Genomic DNA, 15,645 nt, shown 5'->3' on the forward strand with positions numbered 1-15,645 from the left:
GTCATCCTGTGAGAAAGCAGCACCCTGCAGTAGGCACAACAGAAATCAAACTCTAAACTATCTAAACATGGACAGAGGAAACATGACTTGGCTGAGGGACCCAAGCATTCAAAAAAGATGTCTGCACAGAAGCCAAGTTGCCCTCACCATAGTAAGGCTTGGACTCCTTGGTTCCTGTGTCACTTTCAAAGATGGAATGTAAATGATCCAGATGATTTGGAAACAAACTTGAATCCCAATGTCTGGCCAGCATTTATATCTTAAAAATAGAACTGAAGAAGGTGAAATATAGAACAAAACAGGGGGAAAGTAGCACTTTAAGTACTAGAGGCTCCAGTTTTTCAAGCACTTGGGACTGGATTGACCAAAAAAGAAATCACTCTGCAACAGAACATAAAAACTGTATTTTGCAGCAATGTAGATGGATAAGGTGAACAAATAGGTTTCTTCCATCTTTATTTCCTGATATTTGGATCCTGCCTCTTATTATCATTTTTTCTTAAAGCAGTTTGCAAATGATCATGCCAATATCTTATTTTGTTGATCTCAACAGGATATTCTTTAGAATATGCACTTATTCACTTGGGAACACACTAGTATAATTAGCCTTGACATTTCGACAGTCTGATCATAAACACAGAGTGCTCCATGTGCTTTTAAGGCAAAAAGATTTCTGATTCAACAGGGCAAAACATTCAAGATGTGAATGTTGCAAAAAACGAGTGTATATTTTGTTATACAAAGTTCTGACCATTGCAAGCACGAGTGCCAGAAACACAAAAGTCAAAAGACTGATGTATTGTTAATGGCACTTCTAATTTTAGATGTATTTTAGGTAGGGGGAGGGAGGGGTTGGTTTGGTTTTTCCTCATGATATTTTTTATGGTAACTGCCTCCCCCACCCTGCAATTCCCCACCTCTCCCTTCCCACAAAATTCACATGTTCAAAACAAAGTCTGGCCATGCCGGAAGCCGGAGTTCTTGGCGGATGTTCCACCAGGGAAAGAATGTGGGCTGTGCCAGAAGCAGCAGGGGTGCCTCGGGAAGAGGGGAGGCTGAAGAAGCAAACTGCAAACAAAGCTGAGCTCCACCAGCCCAGGCAGACTGGTTCTGTCACCTTTGCAAAACAGGGCAGCGTGTCCTCTACAGACACCCTCAGTGTCTCTGCTCAGTGTCTCTGCTCCTGCAGTCCCTACAGATGCCAGACCTCGCTAACTTCAGCAGCCCTTCGAGGATGTGCACAGAAAATAACTTTATCTTTCCTTTTTTTTTTTGCAGTAGGGTGAGTTGCCATCCTGGCGCACCAAAGTATCAGTACGATGAGCTGCAGGGAGAGCACTGCTAGGGAGCAGCCATGGGATGAAGAAAGAGTAGAAAAAGAATTGCTTTTTAGCACAACTAGCTGAAAAATCAGCTTGACTGTGACATCTGCACATTCCCAGCCACATAGGAATAAGGTCCACCACATACAGATGCACACCATGTTCCCTCACAGCATCCCAAAGCTGTGCCTAAGCCTGCTGAGAGCAACCTGCCATGGGCAGCGGTGGGAATGTCACAATGCTGACAGTTCCCTGCCTGCTGAAGCCTGCTCTTTATGGGGATGGGAAGTGATGCTGTTTAGAACACTACAAATTATCAGTGTGCTAGAAACCAGAGTTCTTTGAAAACATACTGGGAGGGAGGGGGTGAGAATAAAAGGGAAAAACCAACCAAACAACACCCCCCTAAAAAGAAACAAAATAAAACAACAAAAAAAAAAAAAACAACAAAACAAACAAAACCAGAAAAAACAAACAAAAAAAAATAAAAAAAAAGTCAAAATGAAACCAAACACACCATACACAAAAGAAAACAAAGAAACAACACAGACCAAAAAGCCACTAGACTGTGCCAAAGGGAATAAGAACTTCCAACCACCTCCCAGTGTGATCCAACATACTCCAATCTCTTAGGTTTCTTTGAGAAGACTTTGACTCGGTCCTACAAAAATACTTCTAAAAAACTGCAGCTGAAGAGTTCTGAAAATTATTGAGTAATAAGCAAATTGAACTGTGTATTTATAAGTTAATGTGACACTAATTAGAGCCCTTAGGCAACAGGGACCAGAAAGAGACCATCAAAATCACATCCCTCTTTTGCTTTATATTTAAAAATGTCCTCTTGGCACTGCATATGAATGCAGTTGGTTAATTTACCCATAAGAATTTCCCCTTTACAGGGGAGGGGGGACCTGCAATTACAGGGTAATCTACTGCAAGGATGCACATAGCATTTTCTTTCTTTAGCCCTTTTATGATGCAAGAAGTTCAGTCTCAAGAAAAGACATCAGAAATTCTCCATAAACCACATCAGGAATAACTATAAAGATTTGATGAAAGGTCTTGAGTGTTCTTGAATCCATCCTACATTCCTTTTCCCCATCTTCCCATAGGACTGGGCAGTTCAGTGTATATGCTCAAACCATTTCAGAGGAGCTGAAAAGCGAGACTTTTTTTTGGCACAGATTCCCCCTCCCCAGTGATTTCTCAGGGAGTGCTTTTCACTGTTTTCTACTGAGAAAAGACTATTAAAGCTGAGAAATTTGACTTCAGGGGCTTTAAACGTTACCACTAGCTCAGGAGTTGTAACTTTGCTCACCTTTCCCCTCACTTCTCCCCAAACTCATTCCCTGTACCACAGTGAAGCAAAGAAAATAATATGCAAGCACAACACTTAAAATATATTTTTTTAATAATTTTTCTTCTAGCTACTTAAGACATCTGAGCTCTTGGGACTTATTTGTTGAGGTTATAATAAGGTTTTTACAATAGCTTACAAGCTCATTACAAGTTTGACATGGGAACATTCAATTCCATGCTAGTAGCCTGGAGAGATCTGCCTAAATTTTCAGACATGCTCTGTTGATAAACAAGTTTGAAGGTTTTTTATGTCTTCAAGCAAATCAGTTTAAAACTGGGATTTGGCTGAGAAGAAACTCTTCAGGGTGGGAAATAGTCATGACTCAGAATTCTTCCTGACTTGCCCTTCTTTTTCACCATTATTCATGGATGAAAAAGAATCCAGACAATTTTTTTCCCATTGCATTCTGGAATTAAACAGGGAGGCCATGTGCCAGCTGCTTCTCACAGCAGGGCCTCCTGCCCCAAGGATCCGTACAGCTGGGGCACTCCTTAACATGGTCCAATACACAAGCCTCATACACCACATTTCTGGCAATTTGGGCTGTCTGCCATCAACACACAGCCCCAAAAATCTGCCTGCATGGCCAGCTCCAGTTGGCCAAGGTGGGTTCCTGACCAGCCACAGGAAAAACCTGAACCTTATTTAAAAATCCTTTGCCAAAAGATTGATGTAAACACTCCCCACCATCAATCTGCAACAGGCCCCAAGCTGCTGCCAAAGCTTGTCCAGTTCATCTAGGTCTAAAAACAAGGAATCAAAGGTGGCCAGAAAAGATACTACACTTCATTGCTGATGTACCATTTGTTACAGAAACCATAACTCCACAGCTCTGAAGCTCAGAAAGAGTCTTTGATCCACACTGGAGATAAATTCATTTTTCAAACTTGCCTTCCGACTGTCAGTAAAAACAGGCCACAGAACTTAAGAGCCTGCACTGCAACATAATTATGGTTTTAATGAGGTTTTAAGCTGGACAGGTAAAGTACTGCAGGGTTGCAATTTTTACTCAAAATATGCAAATCTTTAACTGCACATTCCCAGAGTATCACTTTTTTTTTTTTACTATTTTAAATGAAGGGTCCTCTTTCGGAACTGTGCTTATCTATATGAATTTTTTCTGATAAGCTCACAAGACCAAAGAACTCTCCTCTTCCTTCTGCATCTAATATGCAGACAAGAGCAAGTGCCTTTAGAAGAGGCAGCAGAAGATGTTGTCCTGGCTCCACATCACATCTAGGTTCAAACACTGGTGGAAAGGACTCAACAGTCCTTGAGTGGAAAGGTGCTGCAGGAGGAATGGCAAGAAGCATTTTTACTCTTTATTCTACCCAGTGTTGAAATATTTGCCATGATTATAGTTACACATCTTGTGACTCTTACAATGTGGAGTTTGTTGGAACACCTCTTTCCCCAAAAGCCTTTCCTGTTCCCATGATTAGGTACACAAATAACATTCACAGTGTAAAGTCTGTTTTCAGTTGCTTGTAGCTCTCAAAATATTCCCCTTAGGGGCTGACATGTTCTACACTTGATCCCAGACCAGAGGCAAGTTTTTTTCCCCACCTCCAAGCAATCAGGTTAGGAACATGTATTTGGCTATCCTTCAGCGGTGGTAAAGTGAGAAAAATATATGGTTCAGTGGCATAAGACTCTTCCTTTCATGAGAGTAATAGACGGTCTCAGGGAACAGAAGGAAAGGGTGGCAGGGTAGAAAAAATAAAACATGAGGTGCAAGTACTACACAGAGAGACTGAGAGAATAGCAAGGTTGATCCAATTGTAATCAACTAAATAACTACCTAGACAATATAAAACAACTGTACAGAATTGGACCTTACAGCTCCAAAGGAAAAAAATAAATTTCTGGGCTTAGTTGGATTCAGGCTGCAAGAGCCAGCTCTTTTAGATAATGCTTTATTGGGAAGCAGTCAAAGAGATCTTTGTGTATATATCCATATAAAATTTGGTATCTCTGATCTCTGTCATAATGTTACCAGAAAAGAAGTGTGACTAAGAAAGCTTGAATGCTACTTCAGTATGGCTATCCAGCCCTCTCAGCCTCAAGTCTCTTAGGGTTATTTTCTTTTCACAGGTCATCTTTTATTTCATGCCCATCATACGTGGCTATTTTAAGGGGCTATAGAGAGGTGCTGAATGCTGATAAGGCAAATCCTGTATCCCTTAATCCACTGCTAAATCATTCTGCCAGCCTTCAAGTGTACCAGACAGATGGAGTGCACTAGGAAACTGCCCACAGGCTGGTTACTTCAACCCCAGCTCATCTTTAATCCAGAAAGGTTTTGTTCTGGTATTTTAATCACTGATTGACTGGGAACTCTCTTCCATGCTGGGTTAGGTAAAATATCCATGTCAGAGGTACTGGGGAATTCATGAGGCTGTAGATCATACGAGTGGTGTGAGACAGGATGCGTCTCAAGGGAACCAAGGAAGCCATGAGGAATGTAAAAAGTCACAGGGTTAAAGCCACATTAAGACAGCTGTTATGTTAATGAGAGTTCTGCTTTTCTTCTAGCTGTGGGTCATTGATTTAGAAAAACATGAACAAGGTCTTTTTTCATTTTATCGTATTTTTCCACTGAAGCTAACATAGACCAAAACATCATCTCCTAGATCCCGTTCATCTTGCTAACAACACTTGTGAAGCAAGTTATCTCTGTTATGTTTGTGTGCAAATGATTCCTGAGGCTTGATTTGGTCTTACCTGGCCCAAATCTATCTATGGAGCTGTTTTGCAAGGATTTCACTTAGTAAACATGTTAAGAAAAGAGTCATGCACAGCTGAGTTTGCCTTCCAGACAAATTCATCCACGCATCTGATTTTCTCCTACAGTCATAACAAACACTTACAAGAAATGTGGCATGAAGTCTTCTGCAAAAACATTTAGTAGGTAAAATGTCTGAGCCTTTAAAGACAGATGCTCAATAATACAGCCATGTTGCAATAGGCATGATTGTCTTAAACATTAGAGAACGGTGGTTTTGTATTGCTTATTTCAGTTTGCACAGCCTGAATGCCTCAGGCTGAGTTTCAAAGGTCAAAAACATAATAGAGTTTCACCAAAGAAACCAAATTCACCTGTATCCTTGGTCAGACCACAAGTCACCAGTCATTTCTCTTCCTTTGTTAGATCACAAGCTTCAACATTTTGCTTGTCACCCAACCACACATTTGCTTAGTAACACTTGCAACTCAGACAGATTTAAATGAGGTGTACTTTTCCCAGCAATTCGTAGATGTCAAGTGGAAAAAGAGCAGCTAAAGATTCTGCCTGCAGTATTAAACTTTTCACAGCATGTGTTTCTTTGCTATTAAACAGGATAAGTCCTAATCAGAACTTGAACTCTGGGGTGCAGTTTATTCCGGGGTAATTTGGCTGCTATTTTCCTGGGTTTAGACAGATAAAAGTCCAGGTTCACGTTTTTTTTTTAAAAAATTTAATCTACTCCAAATTACTGCTCTGGTACACTAGCTTGTTTTAGACAACCCAGATCTACAAGAGGCTGTGAAGACTTAGAAGTTATTTGAGCACTTATTTTCTTTTGAATTAAACTGAGAGTGGGGATAAAAGAGATATTACAGAGTTTATACCAAGTCAACTTCAAAATCTAACCTGAAAGTGAGCTGTAGATACTGCACCAGCCACCTTGCTCACTTGCATGGCTTTGTAGATACACTGTCCTATAAAAAAATGTTTTTCTCTCAATTTTTAATGCCTAGAAGACCCAGACAACAACACATGAAATCAGTTAAGTAACCATAAACTGGGCCAACAGCTGACCTGATTACATGCAGAGCGCTGTCAAATGCATAAAAAAAACAAATGGAGATATCAGACCTTCTTCTTCTTCAAAGATTCTGTATTATATTTATGGTCGGTATGGAACAATTAATGGGGAAGACACAAAAGTTTTTTCAAATCAGTTCTCTTAAACAGTTGTAAAACCAACATCCATGTACATATGTAAAAACTCTACAACTGTAAACAATGTTGTTTCACATTTTACTTCTACTCCAGAGCAGGATCACATAAGAATATAAAACAACTCACATGCTAACCGAAAAAGAAACTCCTTTCATTAGGCAGCTTATACTGTACATACCTGGACACGAGCCTCTGTGAGTTTGGCTCTTTGTGCAAGTTCTTCCCTGGTGTAAATGTCAGGGTAGTGTGTCCTCTCAAAAGCTCTTTCCAGCTCTTCCAGTTGTTCTGCTGTGAAGGTTGTCCTGCTGCGACGCTGCTTTCTTTTTAAAGGTAAATCTGGTTCAGAATCAATGTCAGAGCCTTCATCAGACTGAGGTGCTGATGCTCAAAAAAGAAAAAAGATTAAAAAAAATAAATAAAAAGGCAAAAATTAGCTATTAGCTTTAGTTAAGGAGAAAGAATGGCAAAATATTGAATCAATCAATTACATCCTTTCATATGGAGGCTGTCGTGGACCAAAGGCCCCTCACAAACCCTGAGTCAGAACTTGAGAAAAATCAGCAAGAAACAAACCACGTACAGCATGACCATGACCCAGGAAGGGGCTACCAACTCTTACAATCAGCAGTTTATAGAGAAATCAATATGGAAACTCCTTCTGGATGCCACAGACATGGAGATAAGTGAGGTCACAGACAAGGCCAGCCAGGTCCTGGCAGCATTGCTTGTTTCTCCTGGCCATCAAGTGAACTCCAGCTGCCGCTGAAGGGGTCTAACTGTGAAAGCAGCAGAACCTCTTCCAGTACCCAACCAGACTCACTTTCTCCAGCAAACCATAATGAACCAAAAACATAGACTTTCAAAGCCAGTCTTCACTTGCATCAGCTGCTGTCCAGGCAACCAGCATTCCTTCTTGCCTGAGTCTTCAAGGGAAACCACCTAAAGAGGGCAGACACTCCCCAGCGATGCTGAAACTGCTTGTTCAATGGAAATACAAGCATTGCTGCTACTACTTCAACAATGCCAAAGAAATTATTGATATAGACATTGATTTAATATAACCCTTTTAATGCACTTTATTTGGAAGCAAACAGTTTCCCAAGCTCCAGCTAAAACCCCCCACCAGGTTCATTTCTAGCTATGTTACATTTCCAATTTCACTCAAGCTGTTTCAGCTAATAAATACACCGAATCTGTTTACTTAGAGCATGAGAAATACAAAGTGCTTTTTCAGACAATTCAGCTGAAAAGTTTATTAATTTCTGCACACACACACACAAAAAAAAAAAAGAACAATTACTGCTAGACCAGTGACTCTTTTGTGAAAGGTGTCTTCATTTTCCAGACAGCATCAATATCTTGGACCCAGCATACACAGACAAAAGGAGAAACTCCTGTGGATCTCAGTGTCAATATACTGAACAAACATCAGCTCCCAGAGTCTCTTACTTGCAGTGAAGGTTTGTCCCAAGTAAGACTGGACTAAGAGTCCATTCTCATTCTTGAGAATATTGTTCTCTAGAACAAAGGAGAATCACCACAAGCATCCTATCCTAAGCAGTTCAAGTTCAGTCCTTATTAAACAATCTAGAGTATCCCAAAATTAACATAATACATTGTCTGAATTAGTGACAAATCTCAAATCTTCTCATCCAGGATCCCAAGTGATACCTGCCTTCCCCAGCAACTGCCAAGTTACGACCCTCCAGGATGGCTCCATGCTGTCATTCAAGAGCAAAAAGAAATATAGGATGTTTTATAAATAGCTCCCCAATGTCACTCTTGGATACAAATCACCCACCTTAAGCAGAACAGCTCTTATTGGCCAAGTAGGCTGGAGGACAGCACACCAGCCACACTGCCTGGGTCATACTGGCTACCACTGCACTCTGCCTTACCTGTGTGGTGAGGTCTGAAACACAGTTCAGAAATGGCCCTTTTGCAGACAACTTCTCTGACACAAGCTGCCTTTAATTGTGTATAATGAGTTTAAAAGAAAAGGAAGTCAAACCCCAAGATGTCAGGAACTCTTTCAATTCCCTTTCAGGGTCCACATGTGTAGAACTTCTTCAAACACCTATGTATATGCCTATAAAAAGCCAGCTTAAACTGGGATAAAGGGGATATTTATTGATAAATTTCTGAAGTGAACTCCCTCACCAACTGAGTGGGAAGTATCAGGAGAAATATCATTATCTCTTTTAAAATGTTTTATAAAGATAGCAAAATCTTGACATGCTTCCCTATGCTCTCATTCCTTTCTGCAAAAGAATGTAGAACTGAAACCCTGACTTCATTTCATTTTCACTTTATATTTCATTAAGCAGTACATGAAAGGCACAAAGGTAAACCAATAAAAAAAAAACCAACAAACTCTATAGTATCTAAGTGTCTGGAACAATATGTGTAATCAAGGGCAAGAATTTAAAGAGAAAATAATAAAATTAAAGTAGGGAGAATATTTATATCACATGAAATGACTTTCATATCTATCTGCTTTCATTGGCATTACTTTTTGCCAGCCCTGGCTGCTTTGTGCAGCTTTATTGAAAACATTGGCTTCTTTTGCCTTATTTGCCCTGTGATATTAAAGTCAGACAAATGTAATCTCAAGGGATAACTACATACTACAAACTGTACTGTTTTTATTTCTTACAAAGTATTTGTAAATATCATTATCATCAAGGAAGGTTTTATTCTTATTTATTTCCTATTAAAATACCATTATTAGATTCTTGTATAGGTGAGAAGGCAGACAAAGTACTGGCTAAGCACAAAAATTGGATACACTTCATCCTTTAGACAAGCAATATATATTTTATATATGTTCAACAGTCACAGTGCATTAGCCTCTCTCTAAGAAGTATCTCAGTAACATGTCTACTGACTTCCATGATACACAAAAATATTATTCAGTACTGGCAAAACTGGTGAGATTTTAGCTGGGTTATTTCTACATCCATCACCTCCACAGACACAAAACATGCATATCACTAACCTTTACATGTTTCCTAATGATCCTAATTTTCCAGCCCCTCAAGTTATAAATAGAAGGAGACTCAATGTCATGGGAGATTTCCTGACTGGCTTCCTTGGGATCACTGGAAACCCTCTTATTATACAGCTCAAAATGGGAAAGGCAGCCAACAGCGCTACCAGTTGCTGAGTCACAAAGAGTAATTAAAAAAGAAATTGCAGAATTAAAGAGAAATTATTTGTCCCTTGACTGCTCATGACCTATGTGGTGGCCTAAGGAAATGCTGCATGCAGATTATCACCACAAATGCAAAACCCCAGTGCCCAATGTCACAGGCATTCAGTCACCTGGAGTTCTGCAACCATCCCTTTTCCAAACACTGTAAATAGACACGTTGGGGCAAAAACCAAACAACAAAATGACACACAAGAGGTCATTCTATGGGCTGTTCTTCCTCTCAGCAAGACATTTCATTTGAATAATTAAATAACAATAACATGACAACCATTAAAGCCCATGCATAAGGGCTGCAACACAGTGCACCTGACAGAGGCAGGCGAAGGGGTTATCATGGAGAGGTTATCATCTGTGACCTAGGAAAGCAGAACTTCTCTCACAGCTCTTCACACACCGCAACATTTTTAATAACATGTTATACTGCCTCTTCCTCCTACTGTGACAGTCAGAATGAATTCTGTCTAGCCATAGATCTCACTATAATAAGGCAAATGAAAAAAAATTGCAAATAGCAAAAGCAAGGGAGGGTTCTGGTAGTGGTTTATTAGCTAGCTACCCTCCACACATCCATCTTCTCAGTTCTTTATTTAAGAAAGATTAATTTCACAGAGTCTCCCCCTTGCACAACTGCAGCTCTGGAGCTCCCTGAGTGTTCATTCTACCAGCCCTGGGGTTCTCTGGGTGTTTATTCTGCCAGCCCTGGGGCTCATTGGGGTGTTCATTCTGCCAGCCCTGGGGCTCCCTGGGTGTTCATTCTGCTGGCCCTGGGAATCTCTGGGTGTTCATTCTGCTGGCCCTGGGGCTCTCTGGGTGTTCATTCTGCCTGTCCTGGGGCTCCCTGGGTGTTCATTCTGCCTGTCCTGGGGCTCTCTGGGTGTTCATTCTGCCTGTCCTGGGGCTCTCTGGGTGTTCATTCTGCCTGTCCTGGGGCTCTCTGGGTGTTCATTCTGCCTGTCCTGGGGCTCCCTGGGTGTTCATTCTGCCTGTCCTGGGGCTCTCTGGGTGTTCATTCTGCCTGTCCTGGGGCTCTCTGGGTGTTCATTCTGCCTGTCCTGGAGCTCTCTGGGTGTTCATTCTGCCTGTCCTGGGGCTCTCTGGGTGTTCATTCTGCGTGTCCTGGGACTCTCTGGGTGTTAATTCTGCTGGCCCTGGGGCTCTCTGGGTGTTCATTCTGCCACCCCTGTGGCTCTCTGGGTGTTCATTCTGCCTGTCCTGGGGCTCTCTGGGTGTTCATTCTGCCTGTCCTGGGGCTCTCTGGGTGTTCATTCTGCTGGCCCTGGGGCTCTCTGGGTGTTCATTCTGCCTGTCCTGGGGCTCTCTGGGTGTTCATTCTGCCGGCCCTGGCGCTCACCGGGCAGCAGTGGCTGCTGGCTCCCGTCTGATCCCCTCAGCCATCCAGGCCGAGGCGAGGGGAGTGACCTCCTCGTGTTTGCTCGGGTGCAGGCAAGGGGAGTGCAGCAGGGCCGCCACCCCCACACAAACCCACAGCAAATGACAAATGACACTTTCTCTTTGTGATCTTTGGGATTTTTGTTGACTTATTTGGAGGCTTTTGTTGGGTCCTAAGAAATGGCCTGTGGCTGAGGCCTATTGGGCCGATTTCCACGCTCCATCTGTGGTATCCATCAGCGGGGCCTTTGCCCGCATTCAGGGCTCTGACACCTGCCTGGCAGGATGCGGGAGGCACAAAAGCGGCTGCCGTGGAGGCGGGGGCGGCGGGCCGGGGGGCTGGGGAGGGCAGCCGGGTGAAGGGGATGCACAGCAGGGGTTAATCCAGCTCCCCCTCCCCAAACCTCCGCACCTGGAGGTGTCCCTCCAACGCTGCCTCTCCCCACCAGAGGTGAGGGGCTCCAACGCGGCCCTCCGCCACTCTGCAGGGGAATGAAGGAGGAAAGGGACGGAGAGCAGCAGAAGTGCCCCTGGCCGAGGGTGTCAGAGGATCCGAGGCGCTCCCCAAACACACCTCTGTGTCCCCAAACACACCTCTGTGTCCGCAAACACACTTCTGTGTCCCCAAACACACCTCTGTGTCCCCAGACACACCTCTGTGTCCCCAAACACACCTCTGGTGCTGGCTCCCTGTGACAGCCCGGAGCAGCAGTAGGTGGCCAGCAGGGCATTCCTGCCTGGGTCCTTGTTTGTGTTGGGGTAGGCTTTCAGCAGCTGGCTTTTTAACAGTCGACAAGATAGAAACGCACTGAGCATCCTTTTCTTCTTCAAAGTACAGTCCACAGGAAGCTAAAACGGCATCCTTATTTCGTTATTTCCTTATTTCGTGCTAACAGCCCCCCTCTCTCCTTCCCTCTCAGCAGTCCTGTTTAGGGGCAGGCTCTTGTATCCATACAAAATATAATGAAGACTCTAGAGCACCTCTCTCCCTCTCAGCACATCAGCCCTTCATTTTTCTGTGTTTGCCTGGGGAAACATGACGCCAGGCTCCCCCCTCTCCTCCTCCTCCTCCTCCTCCCAAAACCTCACTGTCACAGCGAGGAGCCATTAAAAAGAAAATACGCCCTGCCAGGTCTGTGCTAATCAAACCAGGACAAATAAACTCTGACACTCAACAACTCCCCGAGTGCCTGCAGCCCGGGGAGGAGACTACAGATTAGTTATGAATATGGCAGGCAGCAGGGGACGGGCTCAGGGGTCCCGAGTCACCCCACAGCCACCTGTGAGCTCTTCAGACGCTGCAACTGAATGCCATGTTTATCGAAGATAAAGCATGCTGCAAGGAACAGAAGAGCACCCCTCAAGTTTAGATTCTCCCACCAAAGCATTTTCGGACAAGGTTACTGATACTCAGTTGCAATTTTGCCCAATTCAACATTCATTTTCTGCGCTTCAACATCTGTGAGGTTAAGAAGACAGAAGGGAGATTTGGACACCCCAAGTTTCACCCTATTAAGTCACAGCCCAAGACGTGTTATCAGCTGGACTCTTTCTTTTTTTCTTTTGTTTTTTTTTTTGGTTTTTTTTTTTTGGTTTTTTTTTTGAGAGGAAAAGCAAAATCTAATTTCAGGAAACAAAGAATGAAACAAGCAGCCACAAAAGTTTTCTCATATGAGTTATGATAAAACATGCTAGTGCTTCTATATGCTTCTTTTTTTCCTATTAAAAGTGAAAATTTAGGAATCAGCAAATATATAAAGAAATTCTCATCCTTGCTAGAAAGCAGCAGAGTACCTGGTACAATGTGAAATACCCACAAGTATTAGAACTGCTTTTAACCAGTTCTACTGGCATTTTGACTATGATATATCAAAGAAGGAGAAACTAAACCAAAAAGAAAGCCTCTGTTCTAGACAGGAATATCGTTCATCTAACAAGGATTAAGTCACACTTCAATTACTCCTTTGAAAACTGCTGCTATTTGTAAAGGGCATACTTAGAAAAAAATTGTGAATTACTTTTTTTAGGTCCACAGGCACATTAAAAAAGTCTGCAGTGGGAGAATGAGAGAAATGTTGAGAAAATATGTTGCTACTTAAGTAAACTCATTAATAAGAGCAATGAATCCGTTGCAGGAATTGGAAAAGAGCAAACCCATATCCTGTGAGCTCTAAGCTGGAAAGTCAGCACAGAAAGGAAGCAATCATCACAGCAGTGATAAAAGTGATCTTCTTGAGAGAAATGGATGGTATTTTTGTTTTGTTTGGGCTGATTCACATAGAGAAATGTGCTTTGTACGGCAAAGTGAAAAGGAAAACAGTAGCTGCAGTAAAAGGAAATGGCCAACAGTGACTTTTATTTACAATTACCAAGAGACAGGCTATTATTGACCATATGTGCCACAATCGCCCTCCTTATCATGGGTTGGCCATCATGTCCACTGGGAGCTGTTAATGAACTGGGTAATTGAGCTGCTGACATGTGTTACCAAAACAAAACAATAGGAAGAAGAGACAAATGAACATTTTATTTGCCAATCAGAGTAGGTTCCGCTTTTCAGAGAACTGTGCCTAAGTAAGTGGCTGAATACATAAAACAGTGCATTGAAGGCAAGCAGATGCATGCACAATAATGGTTAACTGACAGCCTATGGCCCATCTGTGCTTAACATTTTGTTAAAGAAATTACTTGACTTGCTAAAGAGACAAATCATACAGCTGCCCCAAGTGCTGCATTATAAGAGATAAATCATTAGCTAAACTGTTTCATGCTTAAAATGACAATGCATATTAACAGTTATGCAGGGACATTTTGTCAGCACAGCTTGATGCAGTTATAAGTGACAAAAAATGTGACAGCTCATAGCTATTCAATGATTTCAACTTAGAAGAGAATGACAACACTGTGAAAACAATTTCACCACATAAACAATAGACAATTCACAGGCTCTTCTTTTAAAAAAATATATCTAATTTTTTTTGCAATGATGAAATAATATGGAAAGGAAAAAAAATGCTCAGTGTCTAACTGTTCTGCACCATTAATCTGCTAGCATGTACTTCATTCAAAACCACAGAGCATCACATTCCATTTTAAATATCAAAGACTGCATCGCCAGCACTAAGAATAAATGGCTAATTCTCAGCTGTGCATGAAAGGATAAAGAATTTCTAGAGTGAAAGGAAGGGAAAAGGAAACTGCAAATACAACTACAAAAATCTCTTCTTATTCCCCCACCTCCTTTGCCAAAAAGAGATTTGCTTTGTTGATACAAGTAACGCTCAAGTACTTAACAGCTTTGCATATGGGTCTGATCCCAACTTTCGCTGCTGTAAATTTGCACTAGGGGATTACTATTATTATTACTATTATTGTCATCATTATTATTAATAATAATAATAATTATAATTATTAGTTGTTATTATTATTTTACATTGAAAACAAAATATAAAGGAACTGAAGTTAGCACTTGAATTCTGTGTTCCAGGGAGTAGACACACGTGTGTGTGTTGTAAAAGCAAAGTTTAAAAAAAATAAAAATGAAGCCAAATAATGTGATCTGGTAAAAGCCATGTAGCTTGTGGGAGGTTTCCCTGCGGTTTCAGAAGTTGGTATTCACATAAGGGTTAGCTCACGTTTAATGACTAAATAAAATTTAAGTTGCTACAGTTTACCGCACGAAGCCAAGGCTTCCTCGCTGACCGTGTTTCCATTCACTGGCTCCGAAAGGCCGCTCTGCTGATTCTACTGCTACACGGGCAAAGCTGGATCCAGGCAAGCTGTGACCCTTGCTCAGTCTCCCTCCTACCGCAGCAAACGGGAGCGAGCGGAGCCGGCGCTGCGGCGCGGGAGGCACACCGGGCTGGCACCGAGCACAGCCCTGACACCGAGCACTGCCCGGACCCCCGAGCACAGCCCGGACCCCCGAGAACAGCCCGGACCCCCGAGAACAGCCCGGACCCCCGAGCACAGCCCGGACCCCCGAGAACAGCCCGGACCCCCGAGCACAGCCCGGCCCCAGGAGCACAGCCCGGACCTCGAGCACAGCCCGGACCTCGAGCACAGCCCGGCCCCAGGAGCACAGCCCGGCCCCAGGAGCACAGCCCGGACCCCCGAGCACAGCCCGGACCCCCGAGAACAGCCCGGACCCCCGAGCACAGCCCGGACCCCCGAGCACAGCCCGGACCCAGGAGCACAGCCCGGACCCCCGAGAACAGCCCGGCTCCAGGAGCACAGCCCGGACCTCGAGCACAGCCCGGCCCCAGGAGCACAGCCCGGCCCCAGGAGCACAGCCCGGCCCCAGGAGCACAGCCCGGCCCCAGGAGCACAGCCCGGCCCCAGGAGCACAGCCCGGCCCCAGGAGCACAGCCCGGCCCCAGGAGCACAGCCCGGACCTCTGAGCACAGCCCGGCCC

General features: G+C 43.3%; 1 protein-coding gene across 4 annotated transcripts in view; it reads right to left on the reverse strand.

Annotated features, from left to right (window-relative positions):
* Positions 1-15,645, reverse strand: part of PAX3 (paired box 3) — a 76,360-nt gene that overhangs the window by 17,918 nt on the left and 42,797 nt on the right. For 2 of the 4 annotated variants that reach the window (XM_058843898.1, XM_058843899.1), the window contains exon 5: positions 6,807-7,012. In XM_058843898.1, the coding sequence (XP_058699881.1) occupies positions 6,807-7,012 (206 nt within the window). The remainder of the gene's footprint in view (positions 1-6,806; positions 7,013-15,645) is intronic. The other 2 variants (XM_058843901.1, XM_058843900.1) reach the window with 1 other exon arrangement.

The sequence above is a fragment of the Poecile atricapillus genome, chromosome 8 (assembly GCF_030490865.1).
Source record: "Poecile atricapillus isolate bPoeAtr1 chromosome 8, bPoeAtr1.hap1, whole genome shotgun sequence".
Classification (NCBI taxonomy): domain Eukaryota; kingdom Metazoa; phylum Chordata; class Aves; order Passeriformes; family Paridae; genus Poecile; species Poecile atricapillus.